Raw genomic sequence first — 20,283 nt, forward strand, 5'->3', positions numbered from 1 at the left:
TCCCCTTCTGCTCCTCCTCTTGCTACCCTTCTAAGCCTGGTATTTCCCACACATGGTTATCTGGTGGTCTGATTCTTATGTCCTTATCCATATAAGTGTACGTCTCAAGGAGACGTTCCATTGGCGGAACTCGGACACATCATGCTGGTCTATTTCATCAATTCTTCCCGAACTGAATCTGTGTTCTGAGTGTGACCCAAGTTATATAAAAAGAAAAACATTTTTTGGCAACGTACCCTTGTCCATGTATGTTATGTGACGGGCATTTGTTTATGGACTGATTGGTTCCCTCCATTTGACAGCTATTTTCATATATTATTTACATGTTGCTGTTTTTGTCACTGTATTGTACTTTTGCTTCAATAAAGAACTTTAAAAAAAACAGGGGCGCTAACACTGCTGGCATAATTTTAAAAGTGCAACATCTGAAGTGGACATTCTTAAAGAGACACAGTCACTTTGCACATTTGGGGCAACGTAACAGTACCCACATGAAGCCCATCCTTCCAACCACTAATACTTGCCTCCTTAGCTCTGCAAAATACCCAGGCTTCAGGGTATGGGGAAGCATGTGATCTTTTCCCATGATGCAGTGTTCCTGCCCAGCAGCCAATTGCTAAGCTTGCCATTGCCACTATCCCTGAGCTCCAACATTGAGTAATTTGGTGGTGATTGCAATGGGGAAAGGAGCACCGGGGGAATGGTGAAGAGGCGAACATGGTCAGTGGTTGGGGATGGTATGTGTACAGACACTATTTCTTTTCCGGATTGGCCAAGATGATAGTGCCTCTTTAACCTTGTGATTAATTGACCTAGAGCCAGAAGGCAAGAATCTTCCTTCAAATAGGTTAGTGATTCATTATGTAATAATGCAAGGTTGAAAATGGCAGACTATAAACCTTCCCCTTTAAATATAGGTCAGCATTGGTGAATCCCATATTTCTGTCCTCACGGGTTCCCTGTAAACTGTAATCATTTGCTGCACCAAGTATTGATAAGCATTTTGATTTTATACCACTTCTAAGGAGGAAGCACATACAAATGTGTTCAAAACAATAGTAGTGTGTTTAAAAAAAAGTGAGTAAAGCTCAAAATCCATCTAATAGCTTTTATATCCATACACATAAATGCATTGGGAACACTGCACAGTCTATTCCAAATCAAAACATGAAAGAAAAATGTTTTCAAATTGTTTTTGCTTTACAGAACGTGAAGAAAAAGGAATATTAGGCTTTTCCAAAAAATAGCAGTGTCTGCATTTTTCTTTACAAACACAAACATTTCTGTGTAAACTGAAAAATGCTTGAAGATTTAGCATTCCTGTGAATCACTGAACTAGTATTTAGTTGTATACGCACTGTTTCTAAAAACTGCTTCACATCTGTGTTGCATGGAGTCGACCAACTTCTGGCACCTGTGAACAGGTATTCCAGCCCAGGATGATTGCACTACATTCCACCATTCCTCTGCATTTCTTGGTTTTACCCCAGAAACTGCATATTTGATTTTACCCCACAATTTTCTACTGGATTAGGGTCTGGCCACTCCATAACATTAATCTTGTTGATCTGGAGCCAAGATGCTGCTCGCTTACTGGTGTGTTTGGGGTCATTGTCTTGTTGAAACACCCATTTCAAGGGCATTTTCTCTTCGGCATAAGGCAGTATGACCTCTTCCAGTATTTTGATGTATTCAAACTGATCCATGATCCCTGATATGCGATAAATAGGCCCAACGTCCTAGTATGACAAACATCCCCATATCATGATGCTTGCGCCATACTTCACTGTCTTCACAGTGTACTGTGGCTTGAATTCAGTGTTTGAGGGTCATCTGACAAACTCTGTGGCCCCTAGACCCAAAAAGAACAACCTTGCTTTCATCAGTCCACAAAATGTTGCGCCATTTCTTATTAGGCTAGTCAAAGTGTTCTTTGGCAAATTGTAACCTCTTCAGCACTAGGGATGATCGAACGGTTCGGGGTGACCATCGGTTTGACCCGAACATTGCGTGTTCGAAATTCGGCCAAATTCCGAACTTTTTGCAGTAAGAGTTCGGAATTCGGTCACCAGAACCGCCCAAAATGCAATGGGACAGGAACTGGGCTTTAAAAGCCAGTGATTGGCCCAGAAACGTCAGTAAAAGCCAATTGAGGGGGCAGGAGTCTGCTAGGAATGTGATTGGAGTGACTATTGGGTCCAGAGGCCAATCAGGAGTGAATACGCCCCCCAGTATATAACATAGCCCCGCCAAACCTCTAGCACTGTAATACAGAGGCTGTGGAAGAGAGTGGAAGCATTTGTGTTTCTCCTGCTGCTTGTAAAGCTCCAGTGTCATTTTGCAATTATCTTCTGCTGTATGGAGCTGTTCTTTTAGTGTGAGGAAAGGGATATGCAGTGTAGTTAGGGTACTATATACCACTATAGTTAGATTCATTAATCTAGTTTTTGTATGGATACCTTTAAGTGTCAGGGTAACCGTAGTGTAGTTTAGGGTGACCTGACTCTGCCATGTCAGGGTGACCGAACTCTGCCATGTCAGGGTGACCGTAGTGTAGTTTAGGGTGAACTGACTCTGCCATGTCAGGGTGACCGAACTCTGCCATGTCAGGGTGACCCCACTATGCAGATTGGTTAGGGGTATATGTATGTATGTGTGTGTGTGTGTGTGTGTATATATATATATATATATATATATATATATATATATATATATATTTCTCTGTCGCTCATTGACAGACGTAGTCCTCTTGATTAATATCAAATTGGGTTATGCTGCCCTCTACAGGAGTAGGACTAGGCAGAAGAAAAACGTTCTGGCCACACCTTAGGGGCAGTCCCAGAGGGGACTCAGTTTTTTTCTGTCTAGTTAGGAGTAAGGACCTAAGTTCCTTGCTGGGATCTTTGGTCCTGGCAAGATTTTTTAGAAATTATTTTCTTTTTTTAGGCAGCTTTTGTCTCCAGTTGTTCCTGTGAGATCTTCAAGCAAATTATGCCGGATCTGGGCGACGGGCTGGATGTTGAGATCCAGTGGTCACCCCGGTTCAGCCTACGAGCGCGTGCAGACCATAGCTCCGCGCTGGGTCGGCCGCGACATAGTCCCATTGGATGGGGACTGACCCTGCGAGTTAAACGTCTCGCTTGGACGCCAAGAACCAGCAGAGTCACGGCGTCCGTATTTGTCGACAGCCCCCCACCTCGGGGGAGAGGGTACTGTGAAGAGAGGTGCCCGTCAGTTCCGGTATGGTGAGTAAAATGTTCCCCCTTCCCCCCTGTGGGGTGTTTTTGGGATACGGGCCCCTCTGTGTATGGTCGGATCCTTTCTGACATTAAGGTTCCCCCTTTTAGCCTATGACAGGTTCACATATCCCCTGTGATAGTGTGATCTGGTTTGGGAGCTGACACTCCAGCAGGCTTGGTTTGGGAGCTAACACTCTAAGCAACCTTGGTTTGGGAGCTGACACTCTAGCAACCTTGGTTTAGGAGCTGACACTCCAGCAGGCTTGGTTTGGGAGCTGACACTTCAGCTGGCTTGTTTTGGGAGCTAACACTCTAACAACCTGGGTTTGGGAGCTGACATTTCAGCAGCCTTGGTTTCTCTAGCAGATTGATCCAAGGAAGCCTGGTTCGATTTACCATAGTAAACATATAAAGCATCCAGAGCAAAGGAGGTTATAGCCTACCTTAGACTGTAGCTATCGCCATGCTCCCACAGGCCGACAGGCCGCCATCAGCCGTTCCAGAGCCGTTCACAGGCTGCTGCACTGGAGGAGCCACGCTAGATCGGCAGTCCGCCGCCATTTTGTTGTAGACCGCATGTCTGCATTGCCTACACAGGCCGCCAATTTTTCGAAGCCTATTGTCTTCTACATGGGGGAGGCCATGTTTGATGTGCCCAGCCAACCCCGAGGAGCAGCTGGGAACGCCGGAAGGCGTGCACAGGGGGCGGAGCCACTTCCTTTTACCCGGGAAACCTAGTACAGGACTTCCCAGTCTGCATAGGACAAACGCTGACAGCAGTTTGATAAGGAAACTTCTCTGCATCAGGTGGTGAGCCCTTGGGGTCTCTCTCTCTCTCTCTCTCTGTGGGGGTCCAAAGCAGGTATGCTGAGGGGCGCTATTGCGCTGGTGGATTACAGAAAAAAAAAAAAAAAAAAAAAATTTATTTTTTCAAATTTTTTCACGGGCAAAGTGTCCTGGATTAACATGGACCCTGCCACACATGTATCTCCACCTGATCCCCTCGAGGTGGCTGCAGGACCCTCCAGTTCCCCACTTACTATTGAGTCATTGTCAGCAATTTTGGAAACTTTTGTATCCCGGGTGGAAGTGGCTTGTCAGGGACTGGGCGCAAGGAAGCGACCCCCGCCTACCCCCATTTCATCTGAAACTTCAGATTCAGAGTCTGAGCCTATCCCTGAAGTTGCAGGTACCTCATCTGGGGTTTGTATCTCGGGTACTGTCTCTTCAGACAGTGAGGAGGTTGTTTCAGCATCTACCATAACCCGAGAGGAAGCGTTGGTAAACGCATTAATTGTAGCCATTCGGGAAACCTTAGGACTACAGGTTACACCATCAGAAGTAGCTGATACTGAGATTCCATTTGGTACTAATAAACGCGCCAAAATGGCGAAAGTATTTCCCTTACCCAAGTGTTTCGGTAATGTAATTAAGGAAGAATGGGGTCATCCAAAACGAGCCCCTACTATTTCCTAACGCATTAATAGGCGTTATCCGTTCGAGGAATCCCTCCTCAAGAAGTGGACAGTACCATCTATGGTGGATTCTCCAATCTCCAGATTGAACAAATCTACGGTTATCCCATTGGAGGATGCTCCGTCCTTTAAGGATCCAGTGGATCGTACGGTGGAAGCCGTGTCTCGCGCCATCTTTTCCCTGATTGGGTCAGCTTTCAGACCAGTAATTGCTATTGGTCTGGTTTCTCAAACTGTAACCGAATGGACCAAGTGGTTACGCCGGGACTTAGAAGGGAGAGATATCCCTCAGGCGGTATCAGATCTGTTAGAACAGATGATACAAGGGTTACAGTTTATCTGCGACGCTGCGCTAGACGCCACTCCATTATTGGGACGAGCATCAGTCTCGGCAGTGGTTCTCAGGAGTACACTGTGGCTAAAATGTTGGCCGGCAGACCAAGGTTCCAAGAAGGCTTTGGCTAATCTCCCTTTTCAGGGTGAGCGCCTATTTGGGGCCAACTTAGATGAAATTATCAAGGATCTCACTGGAGGCAAGAGCACTTTCTTGCCACAGTACTAAGGGTAAAGGACCTCGTCAAAGGGCGAAAAAGCAAAGCCCTCCAAAACTCCTTCAGGAGGTTTTAAGGGGCGCTGGTCGGGCAAGCAAAAGCCCGGCTCTTCCAGACCTGAAGATAAGACTACTAAAGCCTGAAGGTGCGCCCCCACCCATAGCTGGAGTGGGGGGACGTCTTCGCCGGTTTCCGGATCCATGGCTTTCCAGAATCCCGGACAAGTGGGTTCGCGAAGTCATAAGGTCAGGTTACAAGATCGAGTTTCGATCTCTCCCACCGGTGCGATTCTTCCCTTCCAATATCAGACTATCCCCGGATCGCTTAGAAGCTCTGCGGGGAGCGGTCACGGATTTACTACAACAAGGAGTGGTAGTCCACGTTCCTTGGACAGAGCGTTTTCAAGGGTTTTATTCAAACCTGTTTACAATACCCAGGAAAGAGGGTAAGGTGCGTCCAATTCTGGACTTAAGAGCACTCAATCTTTTTTTGTCAAGATAAAAAAATTTAAAATGGAATCCATTCGCACAGTAGCAGCCTCCCTGCATCAAGGGGATTTTCTAGCGTCCATAGACATCAAGGATGCCTATCTTCACATTCCCATTTACGCAGGACATTAGCGTTTCCTGCGTTTTTCCGTAGAAGAGAACCATTATCAGTTTGCGGCGTTACCCTTTGGTCTCGCCTCAGCTACTCGGGTCTTCACAAAGGTGTTGGCCCCAGTGTTGGCGCTGTTGCGTCAACGAGGCATATCGATTCTAGGTTACCTAGACGATCTTCTGCTCCGTGCGGAGTCTCCACAGATCTTGTTACAAAACTTAGAGATCACCATGATCTCTTTGCAAGAGTTCGAGTGGCTGGTGAACCTGCAGAAGTCTTCTCTGATTCCCACCAGGAGGCTTGAATATCTGGGTCTAATTCTAGACAGATCCAGGGCAAAAGTATTCCTTCCGGCAGGGAAACTCCGGAAGATTCAAACGGCAATTCAGTTGTTACTATCCGACAACTGGCCTTCTCTTCGGACTTGCATGAGGGTCCTGGGTTTGATGGTGGCTTCTTTCGAAGCAGTACCATTTGCCCAGTTCCATACCCGAATCCTTCAAGGAGAGCTTCTTCTCAAATGGAATCTGAATCCAGAATCTCTGGACAATCTGATCCGATTGAGCGAGTGGACCAGGGAGTCTCTGGTCTGGTGGCTTCGGTCTCCGATGCTCAGCCAGGGGAAGTCATTCTTCCAATATACTGGACGATTGTCACCACGGATGCCAGTCTATCCGGGTGGGGAGGAATTCTCGGTCAATTATCTGCTCAGGGGCTTTGGTCCCTGGAAGAGTCCAGGTTACCGATAAATGTATGGGAACTAAGAGCGATCAGACTTTGTCTGATTCATTGGATCGAGCAGCCCCGGGGCGGATCCAGTCGGACAATGCCACAGCAGTGGCTTATGTCAATCATTAAGGGGGCACCAGGAGTGTCCTGGCGGCCATAGAAGTGGCCAGCATTCTTCGTTGGGCAGAACGATTGTTCCAGCTCTCTCTGCGGTATTCATTCCGGGGGTGAATTGGCAGGTAGATTATCTCAGCCGTCAGATTCTGGATCAAGGGGGAATGAGCTCTTCATCCAGAGGTATTCCACCAACTGTGCCTCCATTGGGGCACCTCGAATGGGATCTGTTGGCATCTCGGCTCAACAGGAAAGTGCGGAGGTTTGTGGCTCGCTCGCGCGATCCTCTAGCAGACGCCGCAGACATGATGATCGCCCCGTTGGGGCAGTATCAGCTACTGTATGCCTTCCCTCCTCTCAAGTTGCTGCCGAAGCTTCTTCGCAGGATAGAGGTGGAGGGAATCCCAGTTATCCTGGTAGCTCAGGACTGGCCTAGTCGGGCCTGGTGCGCCGACCTGGTCAGGCTGGTCGCAGACGTTCCTTGGCGACTTCCTCTTAGGGAGGATCTGCTGTCGCAGGGACCGATCTTCCATCCTGCTTTACGATCGCTGGCTTTAACGGCCTGGCTATTGAAACCCAGGTGCTGAAGGACAAGGGATTGTCAGCTTCAGTTATCCTACTCTAGTTAAAGCAAGAAAAGCGACTTCCAGAAAGATTTATCATCGCACATGGAAGTCTTAGATTGCGTGGTGTGAATCCCTTGGGTTCCCTCCACGTTGTTATTCGGTGGGCCGAATATTGGCCTTTCTGCAACAGGGGGTTGAGCAGAAGCTGGCCTTGAGTGCTATCAAGGGTCAGGTTTCAGCATTAGCAATCTTCTTTCAGAAGCTTTTGGCTACTCATTCCTTGGTGCGGAATTTCATCCAGGGGGTGCGACACCTGGCTCCGCCAGTGCGCGCGCCTTTACCGCCCTGGGATCTTAATCTGGTGTTGGCGGTTCTTCAGAAACCTCCCTTTTAAAATACCAGGGAGATTCCCTTGCTTACTTTTTCCCAGAAGGTGGCCTTCTTGGTGGCTATCACTTCTGCACGCAGGGTGTCAGAACTGGCCGCATTATCCTGTTGTTCCCCATATCTGGTGGTTCATAGGGATAAGGTTGTTCTTCGTCCGAATCCATCCTTCCTTCCTAAGGTGGTTTCAAAGTTTCATTTGAATAAGGACATGGTATTGTCTTCCCTGTGTCCTAAGCCTAGTCATCCTCGAGAATTTGCGTTGCATTCCTTGGATGTAGTTCGGGCGATCAGGGTATACTTGAATACTACGGATTCATTTCGTAATACGGAGTCACTGTTTGTGATCACGGATGGCCCTAAGAAGGGGTTGCCTGTTTTCTGCCGCGACCATCTCTAGATGGATCAGACAGACGGTGGTATAGGCTTATTATATTTAAGGGTCGGGATCCCCCGTTCCCTGTTAAGGCGCACTCTACGCGGGCGCTTAGTGTTTCCTGGACCTTCCGCCATCAGGCGTCAGTGGTTCAGGTTTTCAAGGCGACTACTTAGTCGTCGGTTCATACCTTTACAAGATTGTATAAGGTTTATGTGGGCATCGTCAGATGCCTCTTTTGGCCGCAAGGTTCCTGCAGGCCGCTGTTTGAGGAGACTGTTGGTGTACCTCGAGGGTTTGTTGGGTAGGTCTCATTTGTTTGCTCGATGAGTGCCTTGATACTTCTGGTTGGCTCCGGTTGGGCCTTCTGGATTTTGATTTCTGTTCCCACCCCTCATTTGTGGCACTGCTTTGGGACGTCCCAATTTGATATTAATCAAGAGGACTACGTCTGTCAATGAGCGACAGAGAAAAATGGATTTTTGTAAGATCTTACCGTAAAATCCTTTTCTCTTAGCTCATTGACAGACTTAGTACCCGCCCCTCTATCATTGAGTTGGGTTGGGTTAAATTCTCTTGACACTGCTTTGTGACAGAACTGATTTCCTGCAGCAGACAGGAAGAGGATATACCCTCTGGGACTGCCCCTAAGGTGTGGCCAGAACGTTTTCCTTCTGCCTAGTCCTACTCCTGTAGAGGGCAGCATAACCCAATTTGATATTAATCAAGAGGACTACGTCTGTCAATGAGCTAAGAGAAAAGGATTTTACGGTAAGATCTTACAAAAATCCATTTATTTCTCTGTCGCTCATTGACAGACGTAGTCCTCGATTCAACACACTCGGGTTATGCTGCCCTCTACAGGAGTAGGACTAGACAGGAAAGAAAACACTCTGGCCACACCTTAGGGGCAGTCCCAGAGGGTATATCCTCTCTCTCTCTGCTACAGCAAATCAGTTTTTTTCTGTCTAGTTGGAGTAAGGACCTAGATACCTTGCTGGGATCTTCGGTCCTGGCAGGACTTTTTTCTTAGAAAAGATTTTTTAGACAGCTTTTTTTCTCCAGTGTTCCTGTGAGATCTTCAAGCAAGAAAGCTGAACTGGGCGACGGGCTGGATGTTGAGATCCAGTGGTCACCCCAGTTCAGCCTACGAGTGCGTGCAGGCCATAGCTCCGCGCTGGGTCGGCCGCGACATAGTCCCACTGGACGGGGACTGACCCTGCGAGTTAAACGTCTCGCCGAAACGCCTAAGACCATGAGTCACGGCGTCCGTACTGGTCGACAGCCCTCCCACCTCGGTGGAGAGGGGTACTGTCAGGAGTTGGCGCCCGCCTGGTTCCGGTATGGTGAGTAGTATGTTCCCCCTGACGGGTCTTGTGGTGAACGCGGGCCCCTCGATGTAATGGTAAGGATGGGTCTTCCCTCTAGCCTATAACATGTCACAGATCCCCCTGTTTGAGTGGGATTTTTGTGAACAAAAAGCCAGGAGGCTTGGTTTGGGAGCTGACAATCTAATTGCAAAGATGTTAAAATGATGAAGTCAGTGGCAGTACTAGAACTTTACTGTGATAGTATAAAGTATCCTACCTGTCAGAAGCCACAGGGCGATGTCTATATATGTATACTGCATTCCAGATCATTCCTCCAGCTAAACAGATGCCTCCCGACGGCCACGGACCGCATACGGCCCGCCAGGGTCCGGTACCGCCGACCACCATGAGGGTGAAGGGTTGTGAGGCCGAGATCCTTCTGCAGACATGCCGCAATTCTGTGCAGGCCGCCGCCATTGTCTGGTAGATCGCACGAGGCCGCCATTTTGGCGTAGCCTCGTGTCTCCAGCATGGGGGCGGCCATGTTTGAGGTGACTCAAACACCTCGTGGAGCTAGGGGAGGCGCCGGAAGGCGTGCAGAGGGGAGGAGCCGCCTCCTTTCTTCCCGGGAAGCCAGCCAAGAGACTTCCTGTCTGCTCTAGACAGTGCTGAGACAAGTTGCAGTTGAAACTCTGAGCATCAAGTGGTGAGCCCTGGGGTCTATCTCTCTCTCTCGCTCTATAGGGGTCCCTAAGCAGGTAAACTGAGGGGCTTTGTGGCGTGGGGGGTCTGAAAAAAAAAAAAAAGAGAAAGAAAAAAGTGGTTTTATATTTTTTTGGCAAATTGATTTTTTTCCGGGTAGCATCTGGAATTATCATGGACCCTGCCACACAAGTACCCCCACCTGTTTCCCTCGAGGGGGCCGCGGGACCCGCCGGTGCACAGAGTATGGATGCATTTACAGCAGTTTTGGAGTCTTTGGTGGCTCGGGTGGAGACGGCCTGTCAGGAATGGGGGTCAAGAAAGCGACCCCCGCCTACCCCTATATCATCTGATACTTCAGATTCAGATTCTGAGATGGTCATTGCAGCTGCAGGTCCCTCTGCAGGGGCTGTTGTCTCAGGTAAAGTTCCCTCAGACAGTGAGGAGGACGTTCATGCTTCCGCCATAATTCAGGAAGAAGCATTGGTGGACGCACTAGTTGTGGCGGTTCGGGAAACCTTAAGACTTGAGGTTTTACCGGCAGAGGCAACTGAAACAGAGATTCCCTTTGGTACTAACAAACCCACCAAAACGGTGAAGGTTTTTCCTGTACCCAAGTGTTTTGGTAATAAAATTAAAGAAGAATGGGAGCATTCTAAGCGTACCTTTACTATTTCCAAGCGCATTGCTAGACGCTATCCGTTTGAGGAATCCCTCATTAAGAAATGGACGGTACCACCAGTGGTGGATCCACCTATTTCCAGACTGAATAAAGCCAAGGTTATTCCGGTGGAGGACGCTTCTTCCTTTAAAGATCCGGTGGATCGGAAAGTAGAAGCGGAGTCCCGCACTATCTTTTCCCTGAAAGGGTCAGCCTTTTAGACCAGTAATTGTCATTGGTTTAGTATCTCAGACATTAACGGAATGGGCGAGATTGGTGCGCCAGGACCTGAAGGGGAAAGATATCCCCCAGGCAACATCTGATTTGATGGAACAGATTATACAAGGACTACAGTTTATCTGTGACTCAGCCTTGGATGCTACCCCCCTATTAGGGCATGCATCTATGTCAGCGGTAATCCTCAGACGTGTGCTGTGGTAAAATGCTGGTCAGCGGACCTAAGTTCCAAAAAGACCTTGACGAATCTCCCCTTTCAGGGGAATCGCCTATTTGGGGCCACCCTAGATGAGATCATTAAGGATGCCACTGGGGGCAAAAGCACTTTTTTGCCACAGGCTGCTAAAGCTAAAGGACCTCGTAACAAGCAGGGACCTTTCTTTACCGCCCATAAAGGGTTCGTTCGCTCAGCTGGAGCAAGCGGGAAGGGCAAGACTCCTCCAGGAGGGTTCAAGAAGGGCTGGTCGGACAGACAAAAGAAGGTGCGCCCCCACCCGGCTTGAGGGTGGGGGGACGTCTTCACCGGTATTCAGGGCATTGGATCGAGCATCGACCACTGCTACCGGTGCGATTCTTCCCTTCCAACATCTAAGTACTACAGGGAGCGGTAGTTACCGTTCCCTGAACAGATCATTTTCTTTACCTTTTCCAAAGATTAGCCTCAGTTCCCCACAAGAATCGGATCCGGTTGAACAGACAGACCAAGGAGCCTCCAGCCGGGTGACTTCGGTCCCTGTGGTTCAACCAGGAGAAATCACCACTCCTGATAGGAATCAGGTGTCTGATAAATGTGTGGGAACAGAGAACGATCAGAATTTGTTGGATGGCCGGGGCCAGATAGCTCTAGGGCAGCCTGGTTCGGATCGAGTCAGCGCCAGTTGTCCTGGAAATTCTAGGATGGCCTCTTCAAGCCGGTCTGGCCGACTTGGACATGCTAGTCGCGGACGTTCCTTGGGAACTTCTTCTCAAAGAGTGTCTGCGGTCTCAAGGACCGATCTTCCATCGTGCTTTACAGTCGCTGGTTTTAATGGCCTGGCCATTGAGACCCAGGTACTGAAGAACAGAGGTTTGTCAGCTTCAGTTATTCCTACTCTAATTAAGGCAAGGAAAGCGACTTCCAGCAAGGTCTATTATCGCACATGGAAGACTTGTATCACGTGGTGCGAATCGTTAGGAATTCCTCCACGTACCTATTCGGTGACCCGAATATTGGCCTTTCTGCAAAAGGGGGTTGAGCAGAAACTAGCCTTGAGCACCATCAAGGGTCAGGTTTCAGCATTAGCAATCTTCTTTCAGAAGCCTTTTGGCTACAAAATCCTTGGTGCGGAATTTCATCCAGGGGGTGCGGCACCTGGCTCCACCAGTCCACGCGCCCTTACCGCCTTGGGATCTTAATTTGGTTTTGTCGGTTCTGCAGAAACCTCCCTTTGAAAACATCAGGGAGATTCCTTTGCTGACTTTATCCCAGAAGGTAGCCTTCTTAGTGGCTATCACTTCTGCACGCAGGGTGTCAGAACTGGCTGCATTGTCATGCCAGTCCCCATACTTAGTGATTCATAGGGATAAGGTAGTTCTTCATCCTAAGCCATCCTTTCTTCCAAAGGTGGCCTCAGACTTTCATCTGAATGAAGATATTGTACTACCTTCCTTGTGTCCTCAACCCAATCATCATCGGGAACATGCGTTGCATTCCTTGGATGTGGTTTGGGCAATCAGGGTATACCTGAAAGCTACGGAATCGTTCCGTAAGACGGATTCACTTTTTGTGATCACGGATGGCCCCAGAAAGGGGTTGCCTGCATCTGCCGCGACTATCTCCAAATGGATTAGACAGACGGTGGTACAGGCTTATTCTATTAAGGGTCGGAGTCCTCCGTTCCCTGTTAGGGCGCACTCCACTCGAGCGCTCAGTACTTCCTGGGCCTTCCGCCATCAGGCGTCAGTGGTCCAGGTATGTAAGGCGGCCACCTGGTCGTCGGTACATACCTTTACAAAATTTTATAAGATTGATGTGATGGCATCGGCGGATGCCTCATTTGGCCGCAAGGTTTTGCAGGCCGCAATTTGAGGAGACCGGTGGTCTACCTCGAGGGTTTTTTTCTGTTGAGTCTCATCTTTGATTGATGAGCATTGAAGACTTCTAGTTGGCACCAGTTGGGCCTTCTAGATTGGATTTAATTTCCATTTTCCCACCCCTCATTTGTGGTACTGCTTTGGGACGTCCCGAGTGTGGTGAATCAACGAGGACTACGTCTGTCAATGAGCGACAGAGAAAAATGGATTTTTGTAAGATCTTACCGTAAAATCCTTTTCTCTTAAGCTCATTGACAGACGTAGTACCCGCCCCTCTATTTTGAGTTGGGTTGGGTTAAATTCTCTAAACACTGCTTTGTGACATAACTGATTTGCTGTAGCAGAGAGAGAGAGGATATACCCTCTGGGACTGCCCCTAAGGTGTGGCCAGAGTGTTTTCTTTCCTGTCTAGTCCTACTCCTGTAGAGGGCAGCATAACCCGAGTGTGTTGAATCAACGAGGACTACGTCTGTCAATAAGCTTAAGAGAAAAGGATTTTACGGTAAGATCTTACAAAAATCCATATATATATATATATATATATATATATATATATATATATATAATTATATACCCCTATACAGAAGTTCAGATGTCATGCCTGCCTCCAAACGCCTTCAAAAAATGCCCGAAAAACGCCTTAAAAAAACACCCAGGTGTGAAAGGAGGGCAACACCATTCCTGCGCTACTGAAATTCTAAGAAAAATATTAATTCTTTTCTGGACATGCTACAGAGCTGAAACTTCACAGGTACACTTTTTAGACCCCCCCCCCCCCCAGACACTAAATCCAAAGAAATCTTTTTTTTTTCCAAAAAATTTTTTCAATAATTGTCTCCCTATCAAAAACGACATTTTTTAAGAACTTTTTTTTGCCTGATTCATAGTCCCTGGGGCATGACCCAGAACCCTAGGCACTTCTTAGGGGCATTTATTGGGTTTTAGGGCTTCAAAATGTTTTTTTTTTATTTCAGAAGTTCGGGTCCCATTGATTTCAATAGGGTTCTGGAATCCGAACCGAACTTTCGGTAAATTCGGGTGTTCTGGTTTCAAAAGTTCGATCATCCCTATTCAGCACATGTCGTTTTTTCAACAATGGGAATTTGTGGTAGTTTCTTGACAATAGCTTGGCTTCACATAAGCGTCTTCTAATTGGTACAATACTCACAGGTAACTTTAGACCTTCTCTAATCACCCTGGAGCTGATTATTGGCTGAGTCTTTGCCATTTTGGCTATTTTATTCATTCGAATGGTAGCTTTCCATATTCTTCCACGTTTTTCTCGTTTTGGTTGCTATTTTAAAGCATTTGAGATCATTTTAGCTGGGCAGTCTATTCATTTCTGCACGTTTTTATATGCTTTCCCCTCTCCAATCAACTTTTTAATAAAAGCATGTTGTTTTTCTGAACAATGTCTGGAAGTACCCATTTTACTCAGATTTTCAGAGAGAAATGCACTAATACCCAGCATGTACATTTGCAGTCTTCGTCCTTAAAGAAGGGCCACCTGTTTGACACTTGTTTTCTCGTAGACTGAATGATCTTACTAATTGAACACCACACTGCTATTATTTTGAACACGCCTCTTTCAATTATTGATTCAATTACCCAGAATCAGCATCCTGCATGTCATGACTGTTGTGTCTGTTGGTTTTCTATTACTCTACTACACCTACTAGTAAATTATTTGCCATGTAGAAATATAATTTATACCAAAAATGGTGATTGATCTGGTTAGTGATGTTGGACTGGTAATATTTTGAACACAACTGTACTTTTGTGTCTCAGATATTGTTGGTTCTTTCTTACTCTTTCTAATGGATTAGGTGCTTCATGATTAAGGGAAGTTACTTATTTTCTAGAAAAGAAAGAAAGAGAAAGTGTATGCTATTTTCTTATGAATAATGATCCAAGCTGCAGGACCGGTGCTTCCACTAGGCAAACTAGGCAGCCGCCTAGGGCGCATTGCAACCTAGGGGCGCAGCCATGATTCGGCACTCTCTGTCCATCATGAATGATCCTTGTGAGCTGAGGGGAGGGGGCCGCAGTGGGGGAGGAAGAATGGACAGAGGAAGATGCGAGGTGTCTGGGGCAGTGGCTGAACTACCAGGCCCTGGCTTTCCACCACTGTTGGGGGGGGGGGGCCAAGAGGCAGGAAGAGAGCCCACAGGAGTGCTGCCTGCATGATGATCCTCTTCGGCTTGAGCTGAGGGGTGTAAACCCTGGGCAGGAAGTGACTCTCTGCAATGAGCTGGTGGGCAGCCGTTCATTTCCCTGGGTCGGTATTAAACAGGGAGCAGAGGAGAGCTGAACCTGACCCCAAGCTTGGCACTGGAGGGTGGCACCTTTGCTGGAGCAGAAACAATGAGGCACCAGAATGGTCTGAGGAGGTTGGGGATTAGGGACGAGCGAAGCCATCTGACTGCTGCTTCTCCCTTCACCAGGAGCCGGTTGGAGCTGTGGTGAGCACTATGGTCCTGGAGAGGAGCATCCTAAGAGAAGGAATCGGCAGGATCACGGTGAAGGAGGGCAGAGTGCGGACCACTCTCTTCATACCGCCCAGTGAGTGTCCCCAGAACAGGGGATCAGGGTCCCTGGGTGTGACATGGAGGTTCCCTGGTGTGAAAGGGAATCAGGGTCACCAGGTGTGCCATGGGGGTTAGGGGTCACCGGGTGTACCAGGGTTTTGGGGTCACCAGGTGTGCCATGAGGAATTGGGATCACTGGGTGTGCTATGAGAGATAGAGGTCCCCAGGTGTGACATGGAGGGAAATCAGGGTCCCCAGGTGTAACATGGAAAAACATCAGGGTCTCTGGGTATGACATGGAGGAACATCAGGTGCCCCTGGTGTGACATGGAGAATCATTGGGGTCCCTTGGTGTGGCATAGAGGGACATTAGGGTCCCAAGGTGTGACATGGAGGAATATGGGGGTCACTGGGTATGACAGCATAACATAGAGGAACCATCAGATCAGGGTCACTGGTTATGACATAGAGGAGTTTTTAACCCCTTCCCTTTTTACTTTATTTTTTTGGTGGCGGGGAGGGCGCGAGTAGCTGGTCTTGCCTAGTGCGTAAAATAGTCTAGCACCGGCCCTGCCAAGCTGTATCCGCTTTCATTGTCTGTAGGAAATGTACACTTTGACTGGAGATTTATGATCCAGTCTTATAAAAGCGGACATATGCTGTCACAAAAATAGTCAGGGCCCTAAACTTGGCAACAAAAATAGTTGACCATTGTGGTTATATAATTTAACCACTTTACCGCTATGTACCGGAGTACTACTGCGGCAAAGTGTCACGATCCCGTCTGACGACCTACGTCGCCAGACTCCTCCCCCTGTAGGCGGCGCTCGCGCGCCGCCAGGAGGCGCGCTCCCGCTGTTTTCATTCACAGCGGGAGTCGGGCCAGGGGAGGAGCTGCTCTGCCCCGATTGTCGGGGAATCCAGTTTGGAGATCCGCCCGCCTGTGTAAACAGAGCGGGCGGATCTCCTCAGTGACAGGGAGTGACAGATCGGAGTGTTTAGCATAGCTGGACATCCGATCTGTCCCTGTCTCACACAGTCACCTCCCCCCCCACACGTCAGTAAGCACCAGGCATACATTAACCCCTCCATCTCCAATAAAATTAACCCCTTCCCTGCCAGTGTCATTTTTACAGTAACAGTGCATATTTATAGCACTGATTACTGCAGTAATGTCACTGGTACCCCCAAAAGTGTCAAAAATGTCAGTCAAGGGTCCGATCTGTCCGCCGCAATGTCGCAGTCCTGCAAAAAAAATCGCAGATCGCCGCCATTACTCGTTAAAAAAAAAAAACACCAAAAATGACATAAATCTTTCCCTTTGTTAGTAAACGCAATAACTTTTGCGCAAACCAATCAAAATACGCTTATTGCGATTTTTTTTTTTTTTACCAAACATGTGTAGCAGAAAACAAATTGGCCAAAAATTTTTAAAAAAATTGGTTTTTACATCTTTTTTGGGGGGAATTTCATATAAAAAACTGTTAAAAATATTGTTATTTTTTCAAAATAAACGCTCTTTTTTTGTTTGTAGCGCAAAAAGTAAAAATCGCACAGGTGATCAAATACCACCAAAAGAAAGCTCTGTTTGTGGGAAAAAAAGGACGTAAATTTCGTTTGGGTACGGCGTCGCATGACCACGCAATTGTTAATTAAAGTCGCACAGCGCCGAATAGCAAAAAGTGGCCCAGACGTAAGACAGCAAAATGCTCTAGTGGTAAAGTAGTTAAAGGTGATCACCAAATAGCTTCTCTTGTGCTACTCACAAGAAACAACTACCTTGTAAACTAATATAGCTCCTCTTCTATAGAGCTTTTTTAAGTCTAAGGTGGGAAACCTTACTAAACACCATCTGTAGGAAGTGCCAAAAGAAAATGCAAATGTAATCAGCTGGCAAGTAGAGAGAAATTCTTGAAGGCTCATATAATTTGCAGCGGTTTGTGACAAGATCCCTTCAATTACAAAAGAGTAGCTTAAAACTGCTTTGATTCATTGTTGTCTGCAAAATAGGTCTGAGGGATTTTGTGGAGCATAGAAATGTATTGTCTCACACTGTTTGAAAATGAACATCCATATGCCAAAGTGTCAGTCTGACAGGGAATGTCAATGAGAGGCCTGCTCTGCCAAGCTCCAGCCTAGGACTATAGCAATTACACTGACACCTCCTAATGAGTTTTTGTTTGCTTGCAGTACCAGTATTTTATACAAACGATGGAACGCTTGGTGAGGCTGCCACACAGCAGCATTGAGGAGGAGTATGTGCACAAATTCAGCAAGAAGCTTGAAATTCAGAGCAAGAAACAGATGGTTAATCCACCACAGTATGATGAGCATGGCAGAGCATTTAGCACCGCCGAAGGTAATCACCCCAAGATCTTGTCAGTTCCTTACATAGGCAGGGTACTGCAACTCTAGGTAATGTTTTATTCTAACATCAGTTTGGAGAATTTCTACTGTTTTAACTAAAAGCTAAACTTTAATAGAACATACTAGAGTAGTAATTTCCCTGTGATTTGTAAAGTTCTAAAAGATTATTAACTCCTTTTTTTCATTAAACACTGCAATAGATCTCTGTAGGGTCATAATGCTTAACCAGGGGAAAGTTCACATAATCGCAGAACTAAAATAAATGTGTTTAGCTTCCTAATTTTGGCTTAATTGGCATTTTCTGCCTACCACACTTGAAGGAGCAGCTTCTGCATTGTATGACATAATACAGTTGTGCATATATTGCAAGTACTGTAGTCCTGCCTATAATGCATAGAATTTTTTTTTTTTTTTGCTACTTGGAAAATGGATCATTACTAGGTTTTGTTCTTCTTAAAGCGGTTGTAAACCCAGGGAAAAAAAAAAAAAAAAAAAACAAACCCTGCAAGACAAAGGCATAAAGAGCTAGTATGCATCGCATACTAGCTCATTATGAATTACTTACCTTAGAACGAAGCTCCGTCACGGACCCCCGGACACCGCTGCGGGCGCTGACATGATCCTACGGCGTCTCTTCCGGGTTCGGCGGCTCCAGGGCTGTGATTGGCCGAAACCGCGATGACGTCACTCCCGCGCATGCACGCGGGAGCGATTTTCTGGCAAGCTGCCGGCAAGGGAAGCTGAAGGTCCGCCGGACCTTCAGAGCGCATGCGCCGCTCGTGCGAGCGGCTGCATGCACTGCAAATATCTCCTAAACCGTGCCGGTTTAGGAGATATTAATTGTACCTACAGGTAAGCCTTATCATAGGCTTACCTGTAGTTAAAAGTGAAAAAAATCGTGATACTACCGCTTTAATGCTGATCTCTAGGCAAACAAAAAAAACCCAAATCCACAGTTGAAATTCATATGAGAAAATTGCTTTACTTACCAAAGGACTTACTACTGCATAGGCCACTCTTGTGTTCCATGCACTCCTGGCAGAACGCACAGCCAGATAATCTACCTTCACTGCTGAAAATCTTGGTCAAAAATACACCCCTAAGCCTCTTCTGTTAGCATGTCTATGTCTGCATATGTTCTGTCCCTGTGCCAGTCTAGGTTCTACTGAATACAGGATTACAGATGTCTGTTAACAACACAAATTCAGGTAGTTTCACAAGCTGTACAGTGTGCACACACACACACACACACACACATATATATATATCTTTTTTTTTTTTCAATGCACAGATTACTGTATTAGTTGGTTTTTTTTATTATCCACTTTTTTTTTTTTTTTAAATATCAGCTTTTAAATTTTTAACTTATTGAAACTGTAAACAATGCAGATGTTTTTGTCTTGGAGAATACCTTTGTTGCTATTCTTCCAGCGCTTTCTGGATTCCCAGCAACTAACCTGGGTATATATACCGAGATTGAGAAGTTATCATAGCAGTTTTTTTTATACTTCTATAAGGTCACTTTCACACTAGCGGACCAATCAGGTCTGCCTGTCAGTTTTTCAGGCGAACCTGATCAGTCCCCTCTGTGGAATAGCTGGTGTAAACGGACAGGCGGTTCGTTTATATTCAAATGCCAGTAGAGGAGAGCGGGCTGTGTCCACTCTGCATAGACAGAGCGGACATGGACCAGCCACCCACCTGCTCAGCGAGGGATCAAAGAACAGATTCCCTGCTGAGCAGGTGGACTTTAACAGAGCCTGCCACGTGTGTAAGGGGCCTTAGATAACGGTTTAAAGTATAAATAAAGGCAAAACATTTTTCTCTATTGTTCATCACCTAACGCAGCTCCATCTCTTCAGAGACCATTGGTTATGCTCCTCCAATCGGTAATAGGCACTAGGCAGGAAAAAAGTTTAACCACGCCTATGGGGCTATCCCTGCAGGCAAAATTCCACACACTCTGCTATCAATCAGTTTGTTTCTGCCTAGTTTTAGGAATAGGACCTAGCTCCCTGCTGGGACTTTGGTCTTAGCTTTTAATAGGGAAATTTGTGTTAGTTGGTATTTTTTATTTTTTTCACAAGTTAGTTCCTGACGGACCAAGCAACAACCGGCTTCAGTTTCGCACTGGATAATCTAGATCCTTAAGTTCTTCCAGCCTGGCCAGCAACTGATGGGGACGAGCCTGAGAGTGTACCGGCTCGCTGGGATGCGAAGACCTAGAACACCCTGAGTCGCAGCTTCCCCCTGGCTGACAGCACCCCCATCCCGGGTGGGAGGTGATCTGTTTCAGTGTGGTGCCCACCCGCACTTCTACTTCTGAGTGAATAGGGTTTTTTTTGTATTCTAAACACTGCTTGCAACTAAA

The 20,283-nt window shown here is 46.9% G+C and overlaps 1 protein-coding gene across 1 annotated transcript in view; it reads left to right on the forward strand.

The window, feature by feature from the left end:
* MRPS9 (mitochondrial ribosomal protein S9) overlaps positions 1-20,283 on the forward strand; it is a 176,842-nt gene that overhangs the window by 148,664 nt on the left and 7,895 nt on the right. The window contains exon 8 of the mRNA XM_082247389.1: positions 17,736-17,904. Within this exon, the coding sequence (XP_082103515.1) occupies positions 17,736-17,904 (169 nt within the window). The remainder of the gene's footprint in view (positions 1-17,735; positions 17,905-20,283) is intronic.

The sequence above is a fragment of the Pelophylax lessonae genome (genome assembly GCF_965119305.1).
Source record: "Pelophylax lessonae genome assembly, chromosome: 2".
NCBI classification, from domain to species: domain Eukaryota; kingdom Metazoa; phylum Chordata; class Amphibia; order Anura; family Ranidae; genus Pelophylax; species Pelophylax lessonae.